This window comes from Callorhinus ursinus, unplaced genomic scaffold, assembly GCF_003265705.2.
Source record: "Callorhinus ursinus isolate GAN/ISIS: 27379988/994484 unplaced genomic scaffold, GSC_fseal_2.0 scaffold21, whole genome shotgun sequence".
Taxonomy (NCBI): Eukaryota; Metazoa; Chordata; class Mammalia; order Carnivora; family Otariidae; genus Callorhinus; species Callorhinus ursinus.
This window is the reverse complement of record NW_027397083.1, coordinates 296,413-321,281: the sequence shown is the minus strand read 5'-3', so window position 1 is coordinate 321,281 and position 24,869 is coordinate 296,413. Positions and strand designations below refer to the sequence as shown.

General features: G+C 39.7%; 3 protein-coding genes across 3 annotated transcripts in view; 1 reads left to right on the top strand and 2 right to left on the bottom strand.

Moving 5' to 3' along the window:
- LOC112829289 (olfactory receptor 5AN6-like) overlaps positions 1 to 24,869 on the bottom strand; it is a 176,941-nt gene that overhangs the window by 70,364 nt on the left and 81,708 nt on the right. The window lies entirely within an intron of this gene.
- On the bottom strand, positions 2,014 to 2,973 carry LOC112829286 (olfactory receptor 5A2). Its single transcript, XM_025878769.2, has one exon. It carries the CDS (start codon positions 2,971 to 2,973, stop codon positions 2,014 to 2,016), a length of 960 nt encoding a protein of 319 aa, XP_025734554.2.
- On the top strand, positions 4,754 to 21,124 carry OR5A1 (olfactory receptor family 5 subfamily A member 1). Its single transcript, XM_025879488.2, has 2 exons — positions 4,754 to 4,896; positions 18,456 to 21,124. Exons 1-2 carry the CDS (start codon positions 4,879 to 4,881, stop codon positions 19,446 to 19,448), a joined length of 1,011 nt encoding a protein of 336 aa, XP_025735273.2. The 5' UTR covers positions 4,754 to 4,878; the 3' UTR covers positions 19,449 to 21,124.

Here is a 24,869-nt window from a genome sequence, read left to right as displayed (position 1 = left end):
TGTTCAAAAAAATTTAGAGATGATAATAGACTAGTGACAGCTCCATGTAAGTCCAAAGAATGAGGCATATTTTCCTTTATTTGTTTGTTTGTTTTGTTCCAATGACTTTGGGCATTAGGAGAATTTAAGATTAGCTACCAAAGGTAAATTGTAAGATAAGAGCTCAGTAAACTGGAGTACAGATAAGGAAAGGTGGAGGGAAAAACTGACTATAAGGAAAGGCAAGGTGACCAGGTGGCTGTTAGAGTTGGCACAAGGTTGCATTTCCATGTGTGGCCACTTCTATGAACTTGAGTTCTTTCTATTTTCCTAATGACTGCTTCCTATAGGCAGAAGAAGCAGCAGAGGTGAGAGGTACTGGCAAGCCTTTTTACTGAGACTATTATGTTCCAGTTTGAGTAGATATCCCAAAGCTATCTAATTTGCCTCTTTTTAGCACATTAACCTGGATTTCTCTTGATTTATACAAAATTGACTAATAATATGAGCTAATATTTATTAAGTATTACCATATACCAGGCATTAAGCTAAGCTCTTTTCATGCATATTCTCACTTAGTTGTTGTATCAATTCCATGAGGTAGATACAATTATTATCTTCATTGTACAGATGAGAAAAATGGAGCTTGTAAGTAACTTGCATGAGGCCACCTACCTATAAAGTGGTGGACACGAGATTAATAATTGCAGGTCTGATGACTTAAGAATAACTAACAAATACCTAAACAACTTTCACTCTAGTCTCTGCTGACCCACTTTCCAATGCATCAAAGCTATCACAAAGATCACGTTTTTTTTTTACCAAACTAAGGAAATGTCTTCTATTTCTTTGGCTCAAATGGTGATAAATAAATATTTATAGAATAATAATAATAATAATAATAATAATACTCACCTCTTAAGCATTTGCTATCCACCAGCATTATTCTAAGTGCTTGTATATATTGAGTCATTTACTTCATCACAATAAGCCTATGAGATAATTACTATTATTATTCCTATTTACAGATAAGGAACTAAGGCACACAGAGCCCAAGTAACTTGTCCAAGGACATACAGGTAGATACTTATTTATTCATTTATGGCCAACCAAGAGCAACCACAGCTGAATAAATGTATGCCAGTTGTTTACTGTTGGTTCAAGGACACATAACACGTTCTGAGATAATATGGAGGAGAAAAATCACCCTCTTCAATTCCTAGGCTAAATTCCAACCTAGAACTTATCACAAAACTGGTGAAAACCTAGAACCTTTCCCCCAAATGATGGTATGCTCCTCTTCTATAGATTCTTAAGAAACTTTGAGTGTTGGCTGGAAAGCAATTACTTCAGATTGAAATGACAAATCCCCAGCTTTATTTAAATCAATGTAGTGACTGCTTTATGTATAGCTGATTGAATTGTCCATGAGGTTTTTCAGTCATTAACGCCCTAATCAGAGGTTTTCTGATCTTTGTCCTACCTTAACACATTTAAAGAGTCAGTTCTATACCCCCATCATGCACAGGGGCTCACAATAGCTGGATTCTCAAACAGGAGAGGATGTCTGCCTTGTGGTGCTCACATGCCATAAAGGAAGCATGTTAAATTTCATAAGAGGGAAAGGCAACTGTTTTTAGAAAACATGTCCTCCTCCTCAGGTTATTATGCTATATATTCTTATCCTACCTTAAAAATCACCATCCTGAATGCTAGACTAACATTTTTTTTTCAACGTTTTTCCTCCTATAGACACAGACTCTATTTCGATATTCCTGGTTGTTCAGTCTTTGTCATGGTGAAGTTTTCTGCTAAATTGAGCATCTATAATCTCAGTATAGGCAATGCTATTCATTCTAGATACCAATAATGGCCAAACTGTTTCCCAATAACTAATAGGTAAACTAGTTCGGGGAATACTGGAAAGGGGGGAAAGGTCTAGTCAACACAAATCATTGTGTAAGTCAGCTAGTCCAAAACTACATGAAAATCTGCACAACCAGCTCACAGCCTCTTTGTAAACATTAGCTTAGGTCAGCAAAACAAAGGCCCACGGGAAAGTACATGCTCCTTCTGCACAACCTTCTTCATGGCATTTTTAATCTCCTTATTCCTAAGACTGTAGATGATAGGATTCACCATAGGGATCACCAGAGCATAGAATATGGACACCACCTTGTCCTGGTTTAGGGAGTAGCTAGAACTGGGTCGCATGTACATGAAGAGACCAGAACCATAGAAAAGAGTCACAGCAGTCAGGTGAGAGGCACAGGTGCTGAAGGCTTTGGTCCTACCTTTGGCTGAGCTGATCTTCAGGACAGCAGCAACAATGTAACCATAAGAGATGAGGATCACAAGGCCAGACACAATTCCAACAACAACACCCACAACGAAGGTCACCACCTGACTGGTAAAGGTATCAGAGCACGACAGAACCAGAACTGGAGGAAGGTCACAGAAGAAGTGGTTGATCACGTTGGGCCCACAGAAATCATGCTGGTAGACAGAGTATGTTTCAACCGAAGAACTGAGGAATCCACCCACGTAGGCCCCAGCCACCATCTTTACACAAAGTGTATGGGAAATGAGGGCTGGGTAGAGCAATGGGTTGCAGATTGCAGCATAGCGGTCATATGCCATGGCAGCCAAAAGAAAGCATTCAGTCAGCCCCATTCCACAGAACACAAAGTACTGTGTGGCACAGCCAACAAAGGAAATGGTTTTCTGCCCTGTGATGATGTCAGAGAGCATCTTGGGAGTTGTGGAGGACACATAGCAGATATCTAGGAAGGACAGGTTACTGAGGAAGAAGTACATGGGTGTGTGCAGGTGGGAGTCCATCCTGATGAGGGCAGTGAGGCTCAGGTTCCAGGCTAGGGTCAGGAGATAAATCCCCAGAAATAACAGAAAAAGGAAAAGCTTCATTTGAGGATGGTCTGAAAATCCCAGGAGGATGAATTTTGTCACAATTGTGTTGTTCCTTCCCACAACCATAGACCTACTTCCTGCATAAAGGAAAGGAACAATTCTGTGATCAGTTAGATTGTGTTTGTTATTATATGAGGGGATATTTCCTGGAAGATCATATAAACAATTAACACCAAGTTAACATCACAGCCACCTGCTATGGCTTCTTCTTGGAGGAAGTCTGCCCATGATAATCTCTTGGCACTATTTAAAATCTGTATGCTATACAGATTTGCTTGCTGATTAGAAGAGGGTCTGTCTAATGGAGTAGAGAGTGACTGGAAGTCAGTAATCTGGGTTTTGTCCTCAGCTCCATTCCTGACTCCCTGGGGACTGTGGAAAAGTGCCTTCACCTCTTCAAATTCTCATTTTCTCAACTGAAAAATGGGAGGGTTGAAACAGGTGAGTCTCAAGGTTCCTTTAGATTTAGGTTTCTTTTTTTTTTCATTTAAATGATTTTATTTATTTATTTGACACAGAGAGACACAGCAAGAGAGGGAACACAAGCAAGGGGAGTGAGCGAGGGAGAAGCAGGCTTCCTGCGGAGCAGGGAGCCCGATGCAGGGCTCAGTCCCAGGACCCTGGGATCATGACCTGAGCTGAAGGCAGACACTTAACGACTGAGCCACCCAGGTGCCCCTAGATTTAGGTTTCTTATGGCTTTTTAGACTTCCTGACTTGAAAATATAAACCCAGATTAACAATAACATTAGGAATTTTTTATATTTTATATATCTTTAGTATAATAATCTGGAAAAGGAGCTAAATGCAACAGGCTATAATATTTGGCATATTCAATTTTGAGGGAGCAAATCTAACCCACAATAAAGATAATCCATTCTTTCAGGTTAGAAAACTAAGAGAAAAAAAAAAAATATATATACACATATATGCTCAGAACTAAAAATTTTCTTCTAATTATATGATGTTTTTATACAAGTAACTGCATAAAATGCATAAAAATATCAAAATTTGGATGAACACAATCAGCACCATTATGGGATAGAAGGACTATGAATAATATGTCCATGGTTGGGGGAATGGTGAAACAACACCAAAGCTGACTGAAATCGGATGAGCCATGGCGGTCAAGAACAAGCAGAAACTAATATTTTCTGAGCAAGAAAAGCTGGAAAGGCTTCATTCAATATTTAAGGATAATATTTAAGGATAGGCATGGGACAACCTTGATGTCATCAGGCCAGACCAGATTATCATTTTTAAGACATGAGGGAAGCCTGTATGCATTTTACATTAAGAAAGACAAACTGGCACTTATATAAGATCAAAATGAGGAAATATAAATGGGATGGGTGTGAAAAGGCAGAAGTAACCCAGGGAAGACTCAGGGCTAAAATTAAAGTTGCTGATACTTTATCATTTTATGGAATTTGACTACCCATGCATGTTTTCAACCAACTGCAACTATCTGATTGTGTTTCTCTATTATTCATCATGTTAAAAACTGTTCTACATGAAGAGGTGCTCAACATCACTCATCATCAGGGAAATGCAAATCAAAACCACAATGAGTTATCATCTCACATCTGTTAGGATGGCTATTATTAAAAAGACAAAAGATAAGTGTTGGTGAGGATATAGAGAAAAGTGTTGTGCACTGTTGGTGGGAATGTAAATTGGCGCAGTCATTATGACAAACACTATGGAAGTTCCTCAAAAAAATTAAAAATAGAACTACTGTATGATTCAGCAATCCTACTTCTGGGTACTTATCCAAAGAAAATGAAGTCAATATCTTGAAGAGATAGTTTCACTTTCATGTTTATTGTGGCATTATTCACAATAGTCAAGATATGGAAACAACCTAAACGTCTATCAGTGAATGAATGCATAAAGAAAACTTGAGATAGAGTGCCTGGGTGGCTCAGTCAGTTAAATGTCTGCCTTTGCAAGATGTCCATCGACCGATGAATGGATAGAGAAGATGTGGTATATATATACAATGGAATATTATGCAGCCATCAAAAAGAATGCAATCTTGCCATTTGCAATGACGTGGATGGAACTGGAGGGTATTATGCTGAGCGAAATAAGTCAATCAGAGAAAGACATGTATCATATGACCTCACTGATACGAGGAATTCTTAATCTCAGGAAACAAACTGAGGGTTGCTGGAGTGGTGGGGGGTGGGAGGGATGGGGTGGCTGTGTGATAGACATTGGGGAGGGTATGTGCTATGGTGGGTGCTGTGAAGTGTGCAAGACTGTTGAATCACAGATCTGTATCTCTGAAGCAGATAATACATTATATGTTTAAAAGAAGAAGAAGAAGAAGATAGCAGGAGGGGAAGAATGAAGGGGGGAAATCATAGGGGGAGATAAACCATGAAAGACTATGGACTCTGAAAAACAAACTGAGGGTTCTAGAGGGGAGGGGGGTGGGAGAATGGGTTAGCCTGGTGATGGGTATTTAAGAGGGTACATTCTGCATGGAACACTGGGTGTTATATGCAAACAATGAATCATGGAACACTACATCAAAAATTAATGATGTAATGTATGGTGATTAACATAACATAATAAAAAAAATGTCTGCCTTTGGTTCAGGTCATGATCCCAGGGTCCTGGGATCGAGCCCCACATTGGGTTCCCTGCTCAGTGGGAAGCCTGCTCTCCCCCTCCCCCCTGCTTGTGCTCTCTCTCAAATAGATAAATAAAATCTTAAAAAAAAAAGAAAACTTGAGATAGATGATGGTGATGATGATGATGACGGTGATGATAGATAAACAGATGAGAGGAGAGAGAATGGAATATTATTCAGCCATTTAAAAAGTACAGGGTAAATAAGTTTTGGCTATTAATGAGCAGCATGGTAACAACAGCTAACTTTACTGTATTGTATATTTGAAGTTTTCTAAGAGGATAGATCTTAAATCTCAACACAAACACATACATGTACACATACATACACATACACACAAAGGGTAACTATGTAGAGGCGACAGATAAGTTATTGAGCTTGATTGTGGTGAACTTTTCACAATGTATACACATATATAAAAACATCAAGTTGCACACTTTAAGTATATACAATTTCTATATGTTAAAGACATCTCAGTTAAGTTGTTAAAATAAATACATACTGCTCCTAGCTTTGTGTTTTCTTAAAATTTTAAATCTCCCCACAATCAGTCACTGATTGAGTAACCAAAATCAAGAAGAGCCAAGACTGCTCTTCACTATGACATCAACCTATGAACCTATCAAAGAGGAAATAACATGAGTTTGGTGTTTCTTATCTTAATGAAATCCTCTCTACCAGAATGTAAGCTATTCAAAGGCAGGCTGGGAGATCTGTTTATTGATCTATTTATTGATTTATCCTATAACTAATCTAGAACAGTGATTGGGACATAGGCATAGTAAGTATTAGTTGAATGAATGAATTTTTTCACTGCTTATCTACAGAAGCTTCGCAGAGTGTTTGGTTTATAATGGGCGCCCAATTATAATAATATAATATGCAACATATAATATAATATATAATACAATCACAAACACTTATTCAAGGCTTATTGAGTACCAGGCACTGTTTTAAGGACTTGATTTATATTAGCTCATTTAATCCTCCCTGCAAGTAAGTAGACTTACTCTGCCCCTTTTACAGATGAAATGTGGAATAGGCTATAAATTATAATTGTCATTTGTTGGATGAATGAGGGGGGAAGGAAGGAGCTGAACTTACTGAATGATTTCAGGCAGAAGTGTCCTAAGGTCTCACCCTACAGAAGAATTATTGGTTGTTTTGTTCCACGAACATTTTTTACGAACTTCAGTTCATCTGCATTTCCCACTGTTCTATGCCTGGTTTCTGGTTCAGTCAATTTTCTATAGTTTGGCCTCATGCAAAGAGTAATATCTGCTTCTGGAATCCCTGCTCCTTTATTACCAAGTCTTCAAAATGACCTTAGGGAGTTCATTATTTTAATGGGCAGGGGTAGCCACAATATCCCTCCACATGGCTGCCCTATCACTCACTCTTGGGTCCAAGATAAAAGCTTAGCAATTATTAGAACTAAACATTTCTGAGCACTGATTGTTCTCTGGGGTGACAGGGACAGGGGCAACCACCCATTGCCAGAGTCTTAGTTACGGTCGTCTCCCTTATTCTCCTCTGAGCTTCCCCTGGGTCCCGGAAGACATCCTTTTGCATTGGTGGGCAACCTTCCACTTTGAGACCCTTCACTGGAAGTAAACCACACACAAAAGAGTTGGGTTCAATTCTGGCTCTGTCATTTTATCTGTATAAACATACACAAATTTTTTTAAATCTCTGAAATATCAATTTCTTCCCTTGTAACACCGGTGTGATAATTATAATGCCAATCTCAAAGGGTTGTTGTGATAATGAAATGAGATATGAACAGGAAGGTCTTAGCACAGTGCCCAGTGAATAGAAATCACTCGATGAATATTGAGTAATAATGTCACTAATTCTGCCTCTAGGGTTGTGGCCAAGAGCTCTTTCCTATCTATTTGATGTTTTATTGTGATGAAAACAGTTCCTTTACCCTTTAATATTTTGGGGGCTACTTCCAGCACTGCCATGACCTGGACACACATGTCCATGGCTGTGGGCGAGTCAATTAACACTTCCCCCACCTCACAGGGCCTGAGTAAATTCAGTTCCCTGTCCAAGAACCCCTCAAGCTCTGAAAATTTAGTTTTGAGACACTGATGTCCTGTTTTTTGAAACTTTTTCTACAGGAATAAAGTTTACAAAAAGGAGTTAATCTGTTTCATGGAGATCAAGTTAGCAAGCCTCAGTCTGAGAATAAAAATTAAAGGACAAAAATATCTTCTACTTGAAAGAATACAATTACTGAGACTCTCTTTTTTTTTTTTAATTTTTTTGACAGGGAGACACACAGCGAGAGAGGGAACACAAGCAGGGGGAGTGGGAGAGGGAGAAGCAGGCTTCCCCTGGAGCAGGGAGCCCGATGAAGGGCTCGATCCCAGGACCCTGGGATCATAACCTGAGCCAAAGGCAGGGGCTTAACGACTGAGCCACCCAGGCGCCCCTAATTACTGAGACTCTTGACACACAAGGTAATAGGCTGAATTTAGGGAAAGAAATTTAGCAACTGAGATCATTGAAAGAAAAACAGGTAAGTGACTCCAAAAATAGACTGTGAAGAGAAAAGTCAAGGAAGTTCTTTATTAAGAGAAGCGTTTTGGACTAGGCCAGGAGATCCCGAAGCTAGGGGAGTGAAGCCCAACTAACTACAAAAGTGTTTTGATACTGAATTAAGATCCCAGATAATTTAGAAGGTAAATCCCTAATTATGATCTATACATTTTCTTGGGATTAGAAAAGTTGATACATAATAAAAAAAATTTTTTTTAAAGAAAAGAAAAGCTGATAATAGGGGATGGTAATAGATTCCATCTGTCATGACAACTCTGATTATACTGATAATAATTATCTGCAAAGTAAGACTAAGAAGCTCAAGAATAAAGAGCAAATTATGTATTATCAATGTCTGCATTGGATAGGAAAATCAAGGGTGGGGACATTTGATGTATTTGTCAACCTATTCTATAAGAAATTTAAGAACAAATTTCGTCTCCCCCTCTGATTCTCTCCCTTCATTTTTCCCTTCCTTCTCCTAATGTCCTCCACGCTATTCCTTACGTTCCACAAATAAGTGAAACTATATGATAATTGTCTTTCTCTGCTTGACTTACTTCACTTAGCATAATCTCCTCCAGTCCCATCCATGTCGGTGCAAATGGTGGGTATTCATCCTTTCTGATGGCTGAGTAATATTCCCTTGTATATATGGATCACATCTTCTTTATCCATTCATCTGTTGAAGGGCATTTCAGTTGCTTCCATGAGAGACTATGGACCCCAGGAAACAAATTGAGGGTTTCAGAGGCGGAGAGAGTAACAAGGTGATGGGTATTAAGGAGAGTACGTGTTGTGATGAGCACTGGGTGTTATGTGTAACTGATGGATCATTGAACACTACTTCAAAAATTGATGATGTACTATACAGTGGCTACTGAGTGCTGAACATAATAATAAAAAAAGAAATTTAAGAACAAAGAAGAAATTTGCCTTATTAAATTCACTTGGATATAACCATAAACTCTCATTACCCCTACCTTAAAATATCAGATTTCATGTATGATTAAATTTAAGAATTTAAAGCAGAAAGTTAAAGTGAACATCAAAAAGTATGAAGACAAGTAGCACATAAAAGAAAATAAACTTCACATAGAATTACAAATGTTTAGGAGGAAATTCCTTAAGAGTCAACTCAAAATTTATCTCACTAGGATTCTATGCATCTTAGAGTTTGTTTGCTGACAGCTTCTCCTAAAATATGATTTGCTTTCATGTTTATTTAACATTTTAGCGTGGCTATTTTAATGAGGTTATTTTCATTGTTTCAAAGAAAGCTCGGAGAAAAATCCAGAGGTGCTTGGCAATAAAACACAATCTTGATTCTCAAATTGGAGTTTGAAAAGTTATTTCAGTTTGTATTTCTTCTACTAGTGAGGAGTATAAATATCAACCTTTTACAGATCCAAAATCTTTTCACCAGGCATTCCAAACAAAGATAAGATACAAGACAAAAGCACATGTGGAGGTTTTAGAGGTCTTAGATAGATAGATAGATGATAGATAGATAGATAGATAGATAGATAGATAGATAGATAGATAGATAGATAGATAGATAGATAGATATTCATAGGTATATATGAAAGAAAGACTGGAAGTTATACAACCTGAGTTCCAATTCTCATTCTGCTGTGGAAAATTAGGTTCTTTACCTCTCTGGGCCTCAGTTTTTTACTCTAAAACAAAAAACTAAAGTGAAAGACCTCTAAGAACCCAAACAGCATGATTACAGTTGAGATAACTATATTAACAAATCATTACGGGCAGAGAGGACCACTATTTGAGACCCTCCTATGGAATGTTGCTGCCACCTAGTGGAAATATGCCTAAACTGTAGGGTCAGTCTTAAGAGGTGACCTCAGGGAACTAAAATCCACATGAGAACTATGAACACTGGGGTGCATGTGGCCCTTCTTTTCACTACATCTGTATCTTTGGGGTAAGTACCCAGGAGTGCAATTGCTGGGTCATAGAGTAGCTCTATTTTTAACTCTTTGAGGAACTTCCACACTGTTTTCCAAAGTGGCTGTACCACCTTGCATTCCCACTAACAGTGTAAGAGGGCTCCCCTTTCCCCACAACCTCTCCAACATGTGTTGTTTCTTGCCCTGTCCATTTTTGCCATTCTAACTGGTGTAAGGTGGTATCTCAATGTGGTTTTGATTTGAATTTCCCTGATGGTTAATGATGATGAACATTTTTTCATGTGTTAGCCATTTGTATGTCTCCTTTTGAGAAGTGTCTGTTCATGTCTTCTGCCCATTTTTTGACTTGATTATTTGTTTTTTGGGTGTTGAGTTTGAGAAGTTCTTTATAGATCTTGGCTATCAGCCCTTTATCTGTAGTGTCATTTGCAAATATCTTCTCCCATTCCGTGGGTTGCCTCGTTGTTTTGTTGACTGTTTCCTTTGCTGTGCAGAAGCCATGTGCACCCCAATGTTCATAGCAGCAATGTCCGCAATAGCCAAACTGTGGAAAGAGCCGAGATGCCCTTCAACAGATGAATGGATAAAGAAGATGTGGTCCATATAGACAGTGGAATATTACTCAGCCATCAGAAAGGACGACTACCCAACATTTGCATCAACATTGATGGGACTGGAGGAGATTATGGTAAGTAAAATAAATCAAAGAGAAAGACAATTATCATGTGGTTTCACTTATTTGTGGAACATGAGGAATAGCGTGGAGGACATTAGGAGAAGGAAGGGAAAAATGAAGGGAGGGAAATCAGAGGGAGAGATGAACCGTGACAGACTATGGACTCCAGGATTCAAAATGAAGGTCTTAGAGGGGAGAGGGGTGGGGGATGGGTTAGCCCGGTGATGGGTATTAAGGAGGGTATGTACTGCATGGAGCACTGGGTGTTATATGAAAACAATGAATCATGGATCACTACATCAAAAACAAATGATGTACTGTATGGTGACTAACATAACATCATAAAAAATTATTTAAAAAATAATAAAAATAAAATGTTATCAAATTGCAAAAAGAACCTACCATTGCAATAGTAATTGATTATCCTCAAACACACTATATACCCACCATGCTCTAAGCACCGTACCATGTGCCCCTCAAGTACCTTAACTCAATACTAGTATGCAGTTCAATTCCGGGAAAGAAACCAGACCAGGGAGATGGACAACTTACTAAGCATACTGAAAATGGTGAATAACACTAATAAACAACTATATTTAGATAAGTGTGATGTAATTGAAAATAGGTAAGTCACAAGTTCACATTCAAGGTACCATTGTAAACAAATCAAATTTTTAAGTTCTTTTAAAAAGAGGCATCATAACATAACAAAAGAACAGTCTAGAAGAGTTTCACAGGTTAAAAGAATTAAAAATGGTAGTGTTAACACATGGCATGGGTCTAAATCCTGCCTATTTTCATATGTGTGGTCTTGCACAGCTCCACTGATTTCACATTACCTCTTCCTACATCTGTGAGATTCAGTCGAGTGTACCAGTCTTGTATGATCCACGGGGTGTGGATCATATGTGAAAACTACATGAAAACCATTATGTAAAAATTATTCAAATGGGACGAGTTATTGTTCTGATTTTTAAATTACCAATGTGTCTCAGAAGACACACCTCCAGTTGTAGTGTTCTGGTACCAGCTTATTAGAAATGCATGGTAATCCAGGGCGCCTGGGTGGCTCAGTTGGTTAAGCGACTGCCTTCGGCTCAGGTCATGATCCTGGAGTCCCGGGATCGAGTCCCGCATCGGGCTCCCTGCTCAGTGGGGAGTCTGCTTCTCCCTCTGACCCTCTTCTCTCTATCTCTCATTCTCTCTATCTCAAATAAATAAATAAAATCTTAAAAAAAAAAAAAGAAATGCATGGTAATCCATATTATTATTGTGCCCTGCTAACTATATGCTTTCATTAAACACCAACTAACTACTGTACATGTTTTAATTAAAATGCCAACTAACTTGGACATAGTTTTTAAAAGGTTTTCATGTTTAGCAAATCTTGGCACAATAATTTTTTTATAAATGGTCATTGCTGTCACTGTCACTTTTTATTATTTTGAGCTTAGTATTACTATGAACACTATTTGTGAATGATGTGATATTATACTTCTGGAAAATAGTTGAACATATTAGACTCTCTTGGAATTGTTAGGTAAGACTTAAACTCAAAATGAATCATTAGGCGATTATAAGTGTTGAATCCTAGGGGTGCCTTGGTGGCACAGCTGGTTGAGCATCCAACTCTTGGTTTCGGCTCAGGGTCATGACCTCAGTGTTGTGAGATTGAGCCCCACATCTGGCTTGAGTTTCTCTCTCTCTCTCCCTCTGCCCCTCCCTCTTGCACTCTCTCTCTCTCTCTAAAATAAGTAAATAAATCTTCAAAAAAAATAAGTGTTGAATCCTAAATAAAATGAAAATATCCTTAACCATTGATATAGTAAAAATGGCAGTAAAAATTTTAAACTTTAAATAATCTTAGTGGAAATTAAAAAATGTCCCCTACTGTTAACAAGGCATTTTAAGACACATAAAAATCAACATTATCTCAAGTATGAGTTTTCCAAGAAGCCTTTGAACATTGTTTTGACTAAATATCCATGGATCTAAATTTCCCTCAGGAACTCTCAAAAGGAAGATCCCAAAAGAAGAATCAAAGTGCACTCATCTGGTTTCAGGACAATGGTGCAGCCTGAGAGGAGAGAAGTGATTTGGGAAAGAACCATTTTTTTATCACTTAAATCATTCTTCTGCCAAAGCCCAAAGAGGCTAGGCTCTTCAGACAGGGTAAGAGACTATTCTCGTAGCTAGGAAGGCTCAGAGTCACTTGGAGGTTCAAGATTATCTACTTCAGAAAAAAATAAATATATTATCAGCTTCATTTGAGCTTATTCAAATGCCCCCCATTCCAATTCTCATCAAAGTTCAATATTCTCAGTTTAAGAAACAAATGAATCAAACCTCTTCTTTTTCTCCCTCCCTCTCCAAACACATGAATTATTGACTTCCTTTTTGTTGCCTGTCTAGCCTCAAATTATTTTTCATTTGTACGTGGCCCTCCGTAGAATAAGACTTACATCTTCATGCTACATCTTGCTATACCAGAGTAAATTTAACAATTTTTAGAGGAAAAAGCCCTGTATCTAAATGTCTCTCTCAGAGAAATATAACTGGGTTTCTGTGGAAAGAGAATGGATCTATGAATGGAAGGGTACAGTTGACCTTATCAACACATTTACGTACAGTTGCATTCCAAAATAAATGCATGCACCATTCATATGCAGAGTTTGGTGTCACGTAGTTATGGGTTCAAATATTGGATCAATCTCTTATTAGCTAAAATTTTGAGCAACTTATTTAGCTTTTCTGCATATATATATAGTTCTGCTTTCTTTTGCAGAGTAGGTGCTTATCTTGTCTTCTATGTTCTGTTGCTATCCTGAGTTCATTCATCATGTACTACCAGAAGAGATTTTGAATGGCCTTGGGGGATCAGAGGGGATAGCCATTGGGATGGAGTTTAATAAGCATTTATTTATTATCAGAGCATTTATATGAGTATGTGTTCTCCATACCACCCCAGAGACCAATTAACTACAAATCTGTGAGGTTTGGGTGATATATTTTTTTCTCTTTCAAAAAAGACCCTCAAGGGCAAATGTAATGAAACATCTCCAAGGAGAGAGGGAAAAAAAAAACCTCTCTCAAAATCATTTCCAATCCCAGCTTTGAAACATTTTCCCAAAATGACCCCAAATGCAGATATTGGCAGATACCAGAAGAGCTTCTTAAAGATTTTCTCTCTCTTTTTTCCATACATTTTTTCCACTCCACCTTTCTGCCCACAAACACACATTCTATGCATCAAGTGGATATTTTTATTTCTGATGAACAAACCAGCCACAAGCTTGCTCTCCCAGCTCATTAGCACTTTGGGGATTGGAAGCAGTTACCAAAGCCTGGCTAGACTCCTTACAAAGCAAAACTCAAGACAGGCACCAGCTAAAGGACAGACAAACAAGAGGAAGACAGTGAGTGCAGTCATTCATCTTTTAATTTTTGTCTTCATGCCCACATTAATCTTGCTTTATAGAACAATTTAGATCTACAAGCCCATATAGATGACTAAGGAGTTCTTTAGATTCGAGTTTTTCTCCATGTACCTCTCAATTCTGTCTTTCCCCAAATTCAGCCACAATCTTATCTTGACACTGCTTTGATGGGCTTCCTGGACTATGTTTGAGCCCTTGCAACTAAAAAGAGAATAAAGAGGGAATGAAATTTTGGAAGGAATTGTTATACCCTTGAACAGAGCTCCAATTATTAGTAAGTGGTTTGAAAAGCGATTTGGAAGTGCTGTTATTGAAGCAGACTTTACACAGCTGATTTTCTAAACACGGCAGAGACCTCTAACCTCCAAAACCCTCCTTCTCTATTCTAACTGGTGGCCTGAATTTTACCATCTGAATCTTAATTCTTGGATTAAAGTTTTGGTGCCTTTTGAATGCTCGCCTTATGTCAAAAGAGACTCTTTCATTTCCATCAAGTATTTGTACATTTGAATGAAGGACAGACCTGGAAGAAGACCTTGAGGGCATCAGGCTCCTGCAAGGGTGAGGAGGAATCATAAAGTGGAGACAGAGCCCAGAGCAGGAATGACGGGGAGATCAAATGACCCACTCCTATTCCCCAGTTTGGCTGAAGTTCTCCTTGTCATTATACCGTGTATTTTTTTAATTTTTTTAAGATTTGTTTATTTATTTGAGAGAGAGAGAGAACTGGGGGGAGGGGCAGAGGGAGAAGGAGAGAGAGAATCCTCAAGCAGACTCCCCGCTGAGCACAGAGCCTCATGCTGGTCTTGATCCCAGGACCCTGAGATCATGACTGGAGCCAAAATTAAGAGTCTCCCACTTAACCAACTAAGCCACCCAGGCTCCCATTATACTGTTTTTTAACTCCATCACTAACTGTGTTAAGCTCAGACTAGGCAGACTTAGCACTTTCTCGCAGATATTTGATAAAAGATGAGCTGAGTTGTAAATCAACTTGACCATTTCCCGTCAATCTCTGAGTGTCTTCTATGGGCAAGGTATTGTGCTAGGTATCTGATTTTACTGTGTTAGCCTATCTTCACCAAGGCCCCGAAGACTAGTGTGATTTACAAAGATGCAGCTCAACATCTGTAAATGCAGTGAGGTCACTGGGCCTCCCGAACTCTCTTTTTTCAGCTGCTATTGATTATACCTATATGATAGGATTCGTAGGGAGTCCAGATTCAGATCAGACTAGCTCTCTACCCAGCTCTCTACCCTTCACTGCTGCCAATGAAGATTTCTTTCTCTCTAAAAAAAGAAGCACCTCTCTGTGAGCAGAGCTCAGTGACATAAAGTGCTCCATAGAGCCCTGAAGATACCTTCTGTTTAATGTTCTAGGGTAAGATGGTTAAGATTCAGGGCATCAATGGGGAAGAATAAAACTCTGGATATGCTTTTCCTTCTGTTCCAGTTTGTTCAGATTCACTTTCTGTTTCTGGGAATGGGAAATTTCATCCTTAAATGTGAAAGTTTCCCCCTGAGGGCAACACTGAAAACAGACTTGCAGTTGACCCATCAACCCCCCCACCCCCGCGCCGGATCATGAGTCTTCAACCTTACTCCCAGACACTTGTTACAAACCTACATGGCCCATCAGTGGACCTCTCATTTCAACCCACCACATGAGGGAAAAGTGTTTTCAAATAAGACTCTGTTCCTTAAAGAATTCTTTAAGGAATATTCACTGCTGATAGCAATCACAGTCCCAACTTGTTAAGCAAAGATATTATCTCAAGACCCATGAGCCTTTTGCACATTATCCTAAGCAATCCTCCAACAACACTGTTAAGAAGTCACAATTATCCCCATTGTACAAATGGAGGAATTGAAACTCAGAAAGCCTAAACGAGTTGCCCAACATCTCACACCTGGCAAGTGGTAGAGTCGGGATGAGAACCAGGCTTATCCTGAAGCCTACCCAGAATCAGAACCACCACCTTATTCCCCTCCTTTTGCTGCTAACCTGAATAGGTGCTCTAAACGACCTTGAATCATATCACAAACCTCAGGTTTTTACCTGACTGAGGGCTGAGCCTACATGAATGGGTGAAGGCTACAGCAGAGCTGTTTTGTTTTGTTCAGAATTTCTCCATGTGACTCTACATCTGTACTAGACGATGCCAAACTTTGCTGCAGGTCTCTGTCTTTCCTTCAAGGGGAAAGAATCCTCTCCTGATTCTGGGATGTTTACACACCCTTTCACAGACAGGTGCAGAGCCTCTGAGTATAAAGCTTAAAACCATACTGACAAGATTGGGATAAGTGTGTGGGATCTCTGAAACTCTGCACAACAATGGCATGGTGATGACCAAAAGGAGCTTCACATCCTCTCACTATCCAAATTTGAGTGTTTTAGCACTGAAAAGTCTGTAGCAGAAACCATTAAGAGGGAGGAGCGTGGACCCCAATTCCAAGGGCATCTCCCTGTTTATAAGCTTCAAGAAGAAAGTTAAGGTCAATGACCTTGACTGGCAATGGGTAGATATGAATTGATTTATGAAAAACTAGGGATATCAAAATAAAATGGCTTTCTCAAACTGAGCAATTTCAGAGCAAATCGAGTATTACTTCCCAAACTGTGAAGTGACTGACTTGGAGTGACTTGTATGATATATGTAATTTATTGAGGGTTTGTGTTCTATAATACAAACACACACACACACACATATATATATTTGCACATGTAAGGTGTACACCAAAATGTTAAGAGCTCTTATTTCAGGAAATAGAATGTCATAATTTCCAGGCTCTTCTTTTCTTTTTTTCTTTTTTTTTTTTTGCATTGATCAGGAACTGATGATGATTTTTAGTTTCAACTTTTCACAGTTATATATTGATCCAATTATTGTACAGTGCTCACATATTGCTTTTAAGTTCATAAAATAACACTTAAATTTTGAAAAATAAAATGGAATTTATGAGATTCTCTATACTTTAAGAGGTAGGTAGAACAGGCTGAAAGTATACTTTAAGAGACAGTTAATGTAATTTTGTTGATTTCCAAATTGTTAAGACCCGAGGAAGGATCAAGATATGTTCCAAACCTATAAGAGTCATTCACCATGAGCCATGGGGTCCCTCTGACCACACTTCTTCTTCTGCAGGGATGGGACCTCAGCATCGGAGATCTGCTGACAGCAGGAGTTCTTTCCTAATTTATAGGGATTGAGACAGTGTGGGTGTGTCGGGGGGTGATGGGAATTCTTATCCATGTGAACTGGATGGAATCAATCCCTGATCTTGAAAGATGTTTCATACACTGACAATTCTAAGAATTTGATCAAGGACACTTTGTATTTAGGTTTAAACAACAGCAGCAACAACAAACACAGAGTACTTACTATATATAAGTTAGTCGTGTCCTAAAGGAGATGATAGATAGATAGCTAGATGATAGATAATAGACAGGTAATAGATAGATAGATAGATAATTGATATATAGATAGATCCTAATTATGAAGTAAGTGCTATTATCTCTGATTTTACAGAGACAGATGGAACGTCCAAGTGACCTGCCCAAGATCACACCTTTACTAAGCGGTAAACCTGGGGACTGAATCCAGGTTGTCTAAATCCAGAGTCCCCATTTCCTAACAAGTCAATAGCTTAGAGCTAGGACTGCAGACAAATTTGAAAATATAACTACATTAGTGTATTCAGATCTAATAGTTGACAATTGAGAGCACTTCTTTATACATATGGCCTAACGCTTTGAATTAAAAACATTCTAAATGCCTGATTGTCTCACAACTACAGAGCTGAACCTAGTCCCTCCATTAATTTCCCTGTTCCAGTATTGAAACTTGAATAAAGTTAGATGACTAATTAATTCAGGGAATGACATGACTCATCTGGGACACACAAAACTGTCCTGACAACTTTTACCTGGGACATACTATGTGACAGTCACTTTACACACTTTGCCTTATTTAATTCCTAAAACAAATATATGAAGTAGGTCCTGTCACTCATTTTGGAAGATAAGAAAACTGGAGCCTAGAGATGTTGGATATCTCACACAAAGTGACACAGCTACTAAGTGGTAGAGACAAAAGATGATCACAGGGCGTCTGAATCCAAAGCTTGAGCTCACATCAATCACACTGTACTATATAAAAAGAAAACAAAAATTAAAACAATGACTAAAATTGCCTTCTGAGAGAAAGAATCTTTGCATAAAGTTGTGATTCTCTCAATATGGTATCCCCCTCTTGTGCATTTTGTAATTTTTTGTTGACTGACGTCACCTGTAATGTGGATTATCATTATTATGGCAGGTCTGCGTCTTGTCCTTGAGGTCCATGGAAAACATGTCCACAACTAAGGCCTGGAACAGCTCTTCAGTGTCCATGTTCATCCTCCTGGGATTTGCAGACCATCCAGAACTCCAGACTCTTCTCTTTGTGACCTTCCTGGGTATCTATCTCGTGACGCTGGCCTGGAACCTGGCCCTCATCTTTCTGATCAGAAGTGACCCCCGTCTGCACACACCCATGTACTTCTTCCTCAGCAACTTGTCCTTCATTGACATCTGCTACTCTTCTACAGTGGCCCCCAAGATGCTCACTGATTTCTTCCAGGAGCAAAAGACCATATCGTTCTTGGGCTGTGCTGCTCAGTTTTTTTTCTTTGTCTGCATGGGTCTCACTGAGTGCTTTCTCCTGACTGCCATGGCATACGACCGATACACAGCCATCTCCAATCCCCTGCTCTACACTGCCATCATGTCCCAGGGCCTCTGTACACGCATGGTGCTTGGGGCATATGTCGGTGGCTTCCTGAGCTCCCTGATCCAGGCCAGCTCCATATTTCGGCTCCACTTCTGCGGACCCAACATCATCAACCATTTCTTCTGTGACCTCCCACCAATCCTGGCACTCTCTTGCTCTGACAGCTTCCCTAGTCAAGTGGTGAATTTTCTCCTGGTGGTCACTGCGGGGGGAACATCATTCCTCATCCTCCTCATCTCCTACAGTTACATAGGAGCTGCTGTCTTGAAGATCCGCTCAGTGGAAGGCCGAAGGAAAGCCTTCAACACATGTGCCTCGCACCTGATGGTGGTGACTCTGTTGTTTGGGACGGCCCTTTTCATGTACCTGCGACCCAGCTCCAGCTATTCACTTGGCAGGGACAAGGTGGTGTCTGTGTTCTATTCGCTGGTGATCCCCATGCTGAACCCTCCCATTTACAGTTTGAGGAACAGAGAGATCAAAGATGCCCTGTGGAAAGTGTTGAAGAAGAAGAAAGTGTTTTTCCTAGGTCATGATTGAAAATATATGTCTCCAAACTGATAGAGAAAAATGATCTCTGGCATCTACCTTCACTTCTGGCATTGATGAGGGAGACATCTTGTGTGCATGGCCATTTATCTGCTGACCCCACCATGGATAGTCAAAAGGGGGAAGAGATTACTTCAGCAGAAACACCACCCCAAGATACCCTATCCTCACAATTGGTATTACAACAACCACCTTTTATTGGGTGCTTAATGTGTACCAGGCACATTATTTAATTAAATACTCACTGCAGCTCTATGATGCACACAGTACCATCCCTTGTGACAAATGAGGAAATGCAGTCCCAGCAAGGAAGACTGACTTACCCAAGGCCATACAGGAAGTCAGAGGCAGAACCCATTCAGACCCAGGGCTTCCTGACTCCAGAGCCCATGCTCTGCCCAAATGCTACCTTCCACATTCAACAACAAACAGCCCTGAAGTTGTACAAGTGTATGACTCTTACTGCAGGCATATGGCAGAACTCAAAAAGATACACTGTGTATGATTAAGGTGAATTAAAAGAACAAGATGCCTACTCCAGTCAACACTCTTCCAAGGCGTCCCTTCTGGATTCCCATTATGACTACTGAATAACTTGCCAAGACTGAAGGACATTACCTCTGACTGCCTTTCTCAGCTATGTAGGGGTATAGAAATTCTGAACCCCACAGGATCACATCAGTGCTCTTCTTCCCAGTCTCAGTCACCTAAACTGCCTAATTTCTCAGTATCTCCTTGATTTCTACCATGTCATCCCTCCACCTGTTCAGCACCTGACTCAATTTCACAGCATGCTGTCCTTTTCTCATCACTTTCCGAGTTCCTCTTGCTCTCTTCCATCTGAACCCATTGCTCCTATAAGATCCTTGTTTCTTTACCTGTATAGATTAGCCCTTGCAGACCACGATGAGTATTATCTGCTATCATCTCAGGAAGGTGCACCTCGGGCTCTCGCCTCCAGGTCATTCCTCCTTTATGGAGGGTAATTACAGTGGAGTTGGCCAGCACAACCATTCCTGCTGGCAAATCCCTCTCTCATTCACTTGTGGCTCTGTCCTTTTCCCGGCACACTTTCCAATAGTGTGGGTCTATTGGATGTGCAAAAAGATTTTATTTGATTTTGTTGTTCATATAGGTGGATCAATTATTTCTTTCACATCTGGAAGACCATAAGGGATGCATGGGGAGGAAAGAGGTTTGTCTCATGTCTCCTGGGTTCTCCAGTCTCCTAAATTCTTTCCCAAGTTCGAGCAAACTTAAAATAACCCATAGAAATAACACCCAGTGGTATTACCCAATAGGTAACTTTTCCTAAAGTTCTTTTATCAGTTGCCTTTATGCATATTAGGACCTATATGGCTTTGTATTGGAAATTCTGAGAATCACCTCTATTGATGGAATTTATGCCCCAGATAGCTCTAGCTTCATCTTCCCCAGCTGGTAGAGGATAATGTGAGGAAGCCTCTACGATTATTTCAGATATAAGATCTAATGAAGGGGCCAGACTGGCCAGAAGAGCAGACTTGGGGACCCAAGAATAGACTATTCCTTTGAAGCTTAGAATTGACAGGCTTGAATTCTGATATATTTGAATCCAAATGAGTAAGTTTGATTAAGGATAGGATAATTATTCTTTCTTCCTAAAAGAAGTGATGCAGTTTATGAAAGATTTGGGGAAAGGTTTACCTTAAAAAAAATCTACATATTATTCAATATCAAATCATTTTACCTTCTTCTTTAAGTTAAAACACAATGCATGACCTTCGTTTTTCCTTATCTGTCTTATTTGCCAACCCATCTCAGTTCATACATCATAGACCTCCACCTGACCTCGCGAGGGAGCTTTACATTTAGCCGAATAAAACGTGGCCTCTACATAGTTTGATCTGAGGAATCTGAGTGTATTAGTTTACTGTCACCGCTACAAACTAATTACCACAAACTAAGTGGCTTAAAATAGCATAAATTTATTATCTCACGGTTCTGTAGGTTAGAATAAACTCAACCCAGATCCTTCTTTTTTGTTGAAGACAAAGACTGATCGTTGTTCACTCTTGTTCACCCAGAACCTAAGACAGTGTCTAAAATATAGTAGGCACAGAATAAATATTTGTTTAATAAATGAAGGATTCACCGTTTACAGTAATTTTGGCTTTTGCTGAGTATAGTGCTTATATTATTGCCTTGTGGTATGGCTAACAAGGCTTCTTGTAGATTTGTTTCAATGAAAGAGAGACCAAGTCCCACATCGGGCTCCCTGCTCAGCAGGGAGTCTGCTTCTCCCTCTGACCCTACCCCCTCTTGGGCTCTCTCTCTCTCACTCTCTCTCTGAAATAAATAAAATCTTTCAAAAAAAAAAAAAAGTAAGAGACCAAACTAAATTAGACCCTTTTCCCCGTCTATTACTCTTTAAAAAAAATTTTTTTAAGAGAGTTTTTAAATTCAACTGTTACTCATAACAATTTGAAACTTTGGCAGTACTAATTAAGTATAATATACAACTAGAGAGGGGCGCCTGGGTGGCTCAGTTGTTAAGCATCTGCCTTCGGCTCGGGTCATGATCCCAGGGTCCTGGGATCGAGCCCTGCATCGGGCTCCCTGCTCCTCGGGAAGCCTGCTTCTCCCTCTCTCACTCCCCCTGCTTGTGTTCCCTCTCTCGCTGTCTCTCTCTGTCAAATAAATAAATAAAATCTTAACAAAAAAATCCTTTAATTAAAAAAATATATATATGCAACTAGAGATAAAGTGGAAAGCAAACACCAGAGCATCGGCACAAATAAAACACCCTATACATCAATCCTCAAACATTTTCCATCTTTGCTCTCTGTAGGCATAACTTATTTAAATGTGCGCAAAACTGCTCGATTAGGGTGAGAGATGTGTTACCATCTTTCTGGCTTGAATGAGCTTGCATCTTCAATCAGGTATGAAAGCACCCATTTCTCTAGTCTGAGAAATCTAACCCACTTTGTGCCTAAAAGCAAGTGTGAGCCTACTCTGAGTCTTCTTTAGCCTTCTCTACCCCCTTCCTCTTTAACTGTAGACAAAAGGGGAAAAGAGACCATTGGATCACAACATGAATCCACTGTTTCCAGAACATACTCTGAAGACCAGCTTTCTCCCTCTCATTCAGAATTCTTCCATCTCTGAAATGTAGCTATTTTCCCTTAGAAATGAAAAACTGACTTAATTTGGTTAAAGTATAACCAAATTTTTTTGCCAGGAACACTTTCTAGAACATATTTAAACATTAAATAACCTATTTTTTTAAGTTTTGAGGCAGGATTAAAAGTCTCCACTTTTTAATTTTTACTCTTTCTAGTTTCAAAATATTTTATTCTAGTTTCAAAATTCAAAACATCTTACTCTTTCTAGTTTCAAATACACATGCACTGCACAAAATAAAGCAAGTTGCAAAGAGGTGAAGAGTTATATGCTTTTTAAAAGTTATAATGCTGGGCACCTGGGTGGCTCAGCCACTTAAGCATCTGACTCTTGGTTTTGGCTGAGGTCATGATCTCAGGGTCATGAGATCGAGCTTCATGTCGGGTTCCATGCTGAGGGTGGAGCCTGCTTAAGATTCTCTCTCTCCCTTTTTTTTTTTTTTTAACATATAATGTATTATTTGACTCAGAGGTACAGGTCTGTGATTCATCAGTCTTACACAATTCACAGTGCTCACCATAGCACATACCCTACCCAATGTCTATCACCCAGCCACCCCATCCCTCCCACCCCCCACCACTCCAGCAACCCTCAGTTTGTTTCCTGAGATTAAGAATTCCTCATATCAGTGAGGTCATATGATACATGTCTTTCTCTGATTGACTTATTTCACTCAGCATAACACCCTCCAGTTCCATCCATGTCGTTGCAAATGGCAAGATCTCATTCCTTTTGATGGCTGCATAATATTCCATTGTGTATATATACCACCTCTTCTTTATCCATTCATCTGTCGATGGACATCTTGGCTCTTTCCACAGTTTGGCTATTGTGGACATTGCTGCTATAAACATTGGGGTGCACGTACCCCTTCGGATCCCTACATTTGTATCTTTGTGGTAAATACCCAGTAGTGCAATTGCTGGGTCATAAGGTAGCTCTAATTTCAACTTTTTGAGGAACCTCCATACTGTTTTCCAGAGGGGTTGCACCAGCTTGCATTCCCACCAACAGTGTAGGAGGGTTCCCCTTTCTCCGCATCCCCGCCAACATCTGTCATTTCCTGACTTGTTAATTTTAGCCATTCTGACTGGTGTGAGGTGGTATCTCATTGAGGTTTTGATTTGGATTTCCGTGATGCCGAGTGATGTTGAGCACTTTTTCATGTGTCTGTTGGCCATTTGGATGTCTTCTTTGGAAAAATGTCTGTTCATGTCTTCTGCCCATTTCTTGACTGGATTATTTGTTCTCTGGGTGTTGAGTTTGATAAATTCTTTATAGATTTTGGATACTAGCCCTTTATCTGATAAGACATTTGCATATATCTTCTCCCATTCGGTCAGTTGTCTTTTGGTTTTGTCAACTGTTTCTTTTGCTATGCAAAAGTTTTTTTATCTTGATGAAGTCCCAGCAGTTCATTTTTGCCTTTGTTTTCCTTGCCTTTGGAGACGTGCCTAGCAAGAAGTTGCTGTGGTCGAGGTCACAGAGGTTGCTGCCTGTGTTCTCCTCAGGAAAAGAGTTTCTTAAAGGTTACAGTTTCTCTCCAATCTCCCTCTGTCTTGTCATATCTAGCGTCTACCCACAAACACACTCTCTTGGGCCCAGGAGGATGGATGAATAAACCAGATGCAAATTCTCATAGCTTCATTAGAGAGCAGCAACGCAAGGACAGGAAAGAGCTACACGTGCCTGAATGCAAAGCAGAGTCAAAGTACAAAGTACTTGGAGAACAGACTGGCAGGTGCATGAGGGAGGAAGTGTGCTCACAGACAGTCAGCATTTGCTGCGTGTGCATGTACCAGCCGGGCTTATTTACTATTTACGAGCCCCCGGGAACTATAAGATTCAGCCAGAGAACAGAAACTTCTTGAGCATCTCTTCTCCATGCATTAACCTAGACTTTCTTTCTATAAACTCAACCCAGATCCTTCCTTTTCCTCTTCTGCTCCTCTGATGACATCCTGATTAGCATCCTGACCGATGTTTGAATCTTTGCCTCAAGGAAAAGAAAAAAAAAGTTCCTGAGTTGGTTGCCTGTTCTCAACCCCCTACCTAAAAATTTAGGAGTGACATATTTTCTAGGCACAAGGGAAGTCCCCAAACTCCAAACTCCCCCTATTTGCATGCTGATGCCTGGAATTCTACCATCTGAAACTCATCTGTTAGTTTAAGGCTTGCCCCTTCTTAAAACACCAAGCTCCGCCTTTTAATAGAGGTGAATTATTCTTCGAGTATCGCAGACGTCTG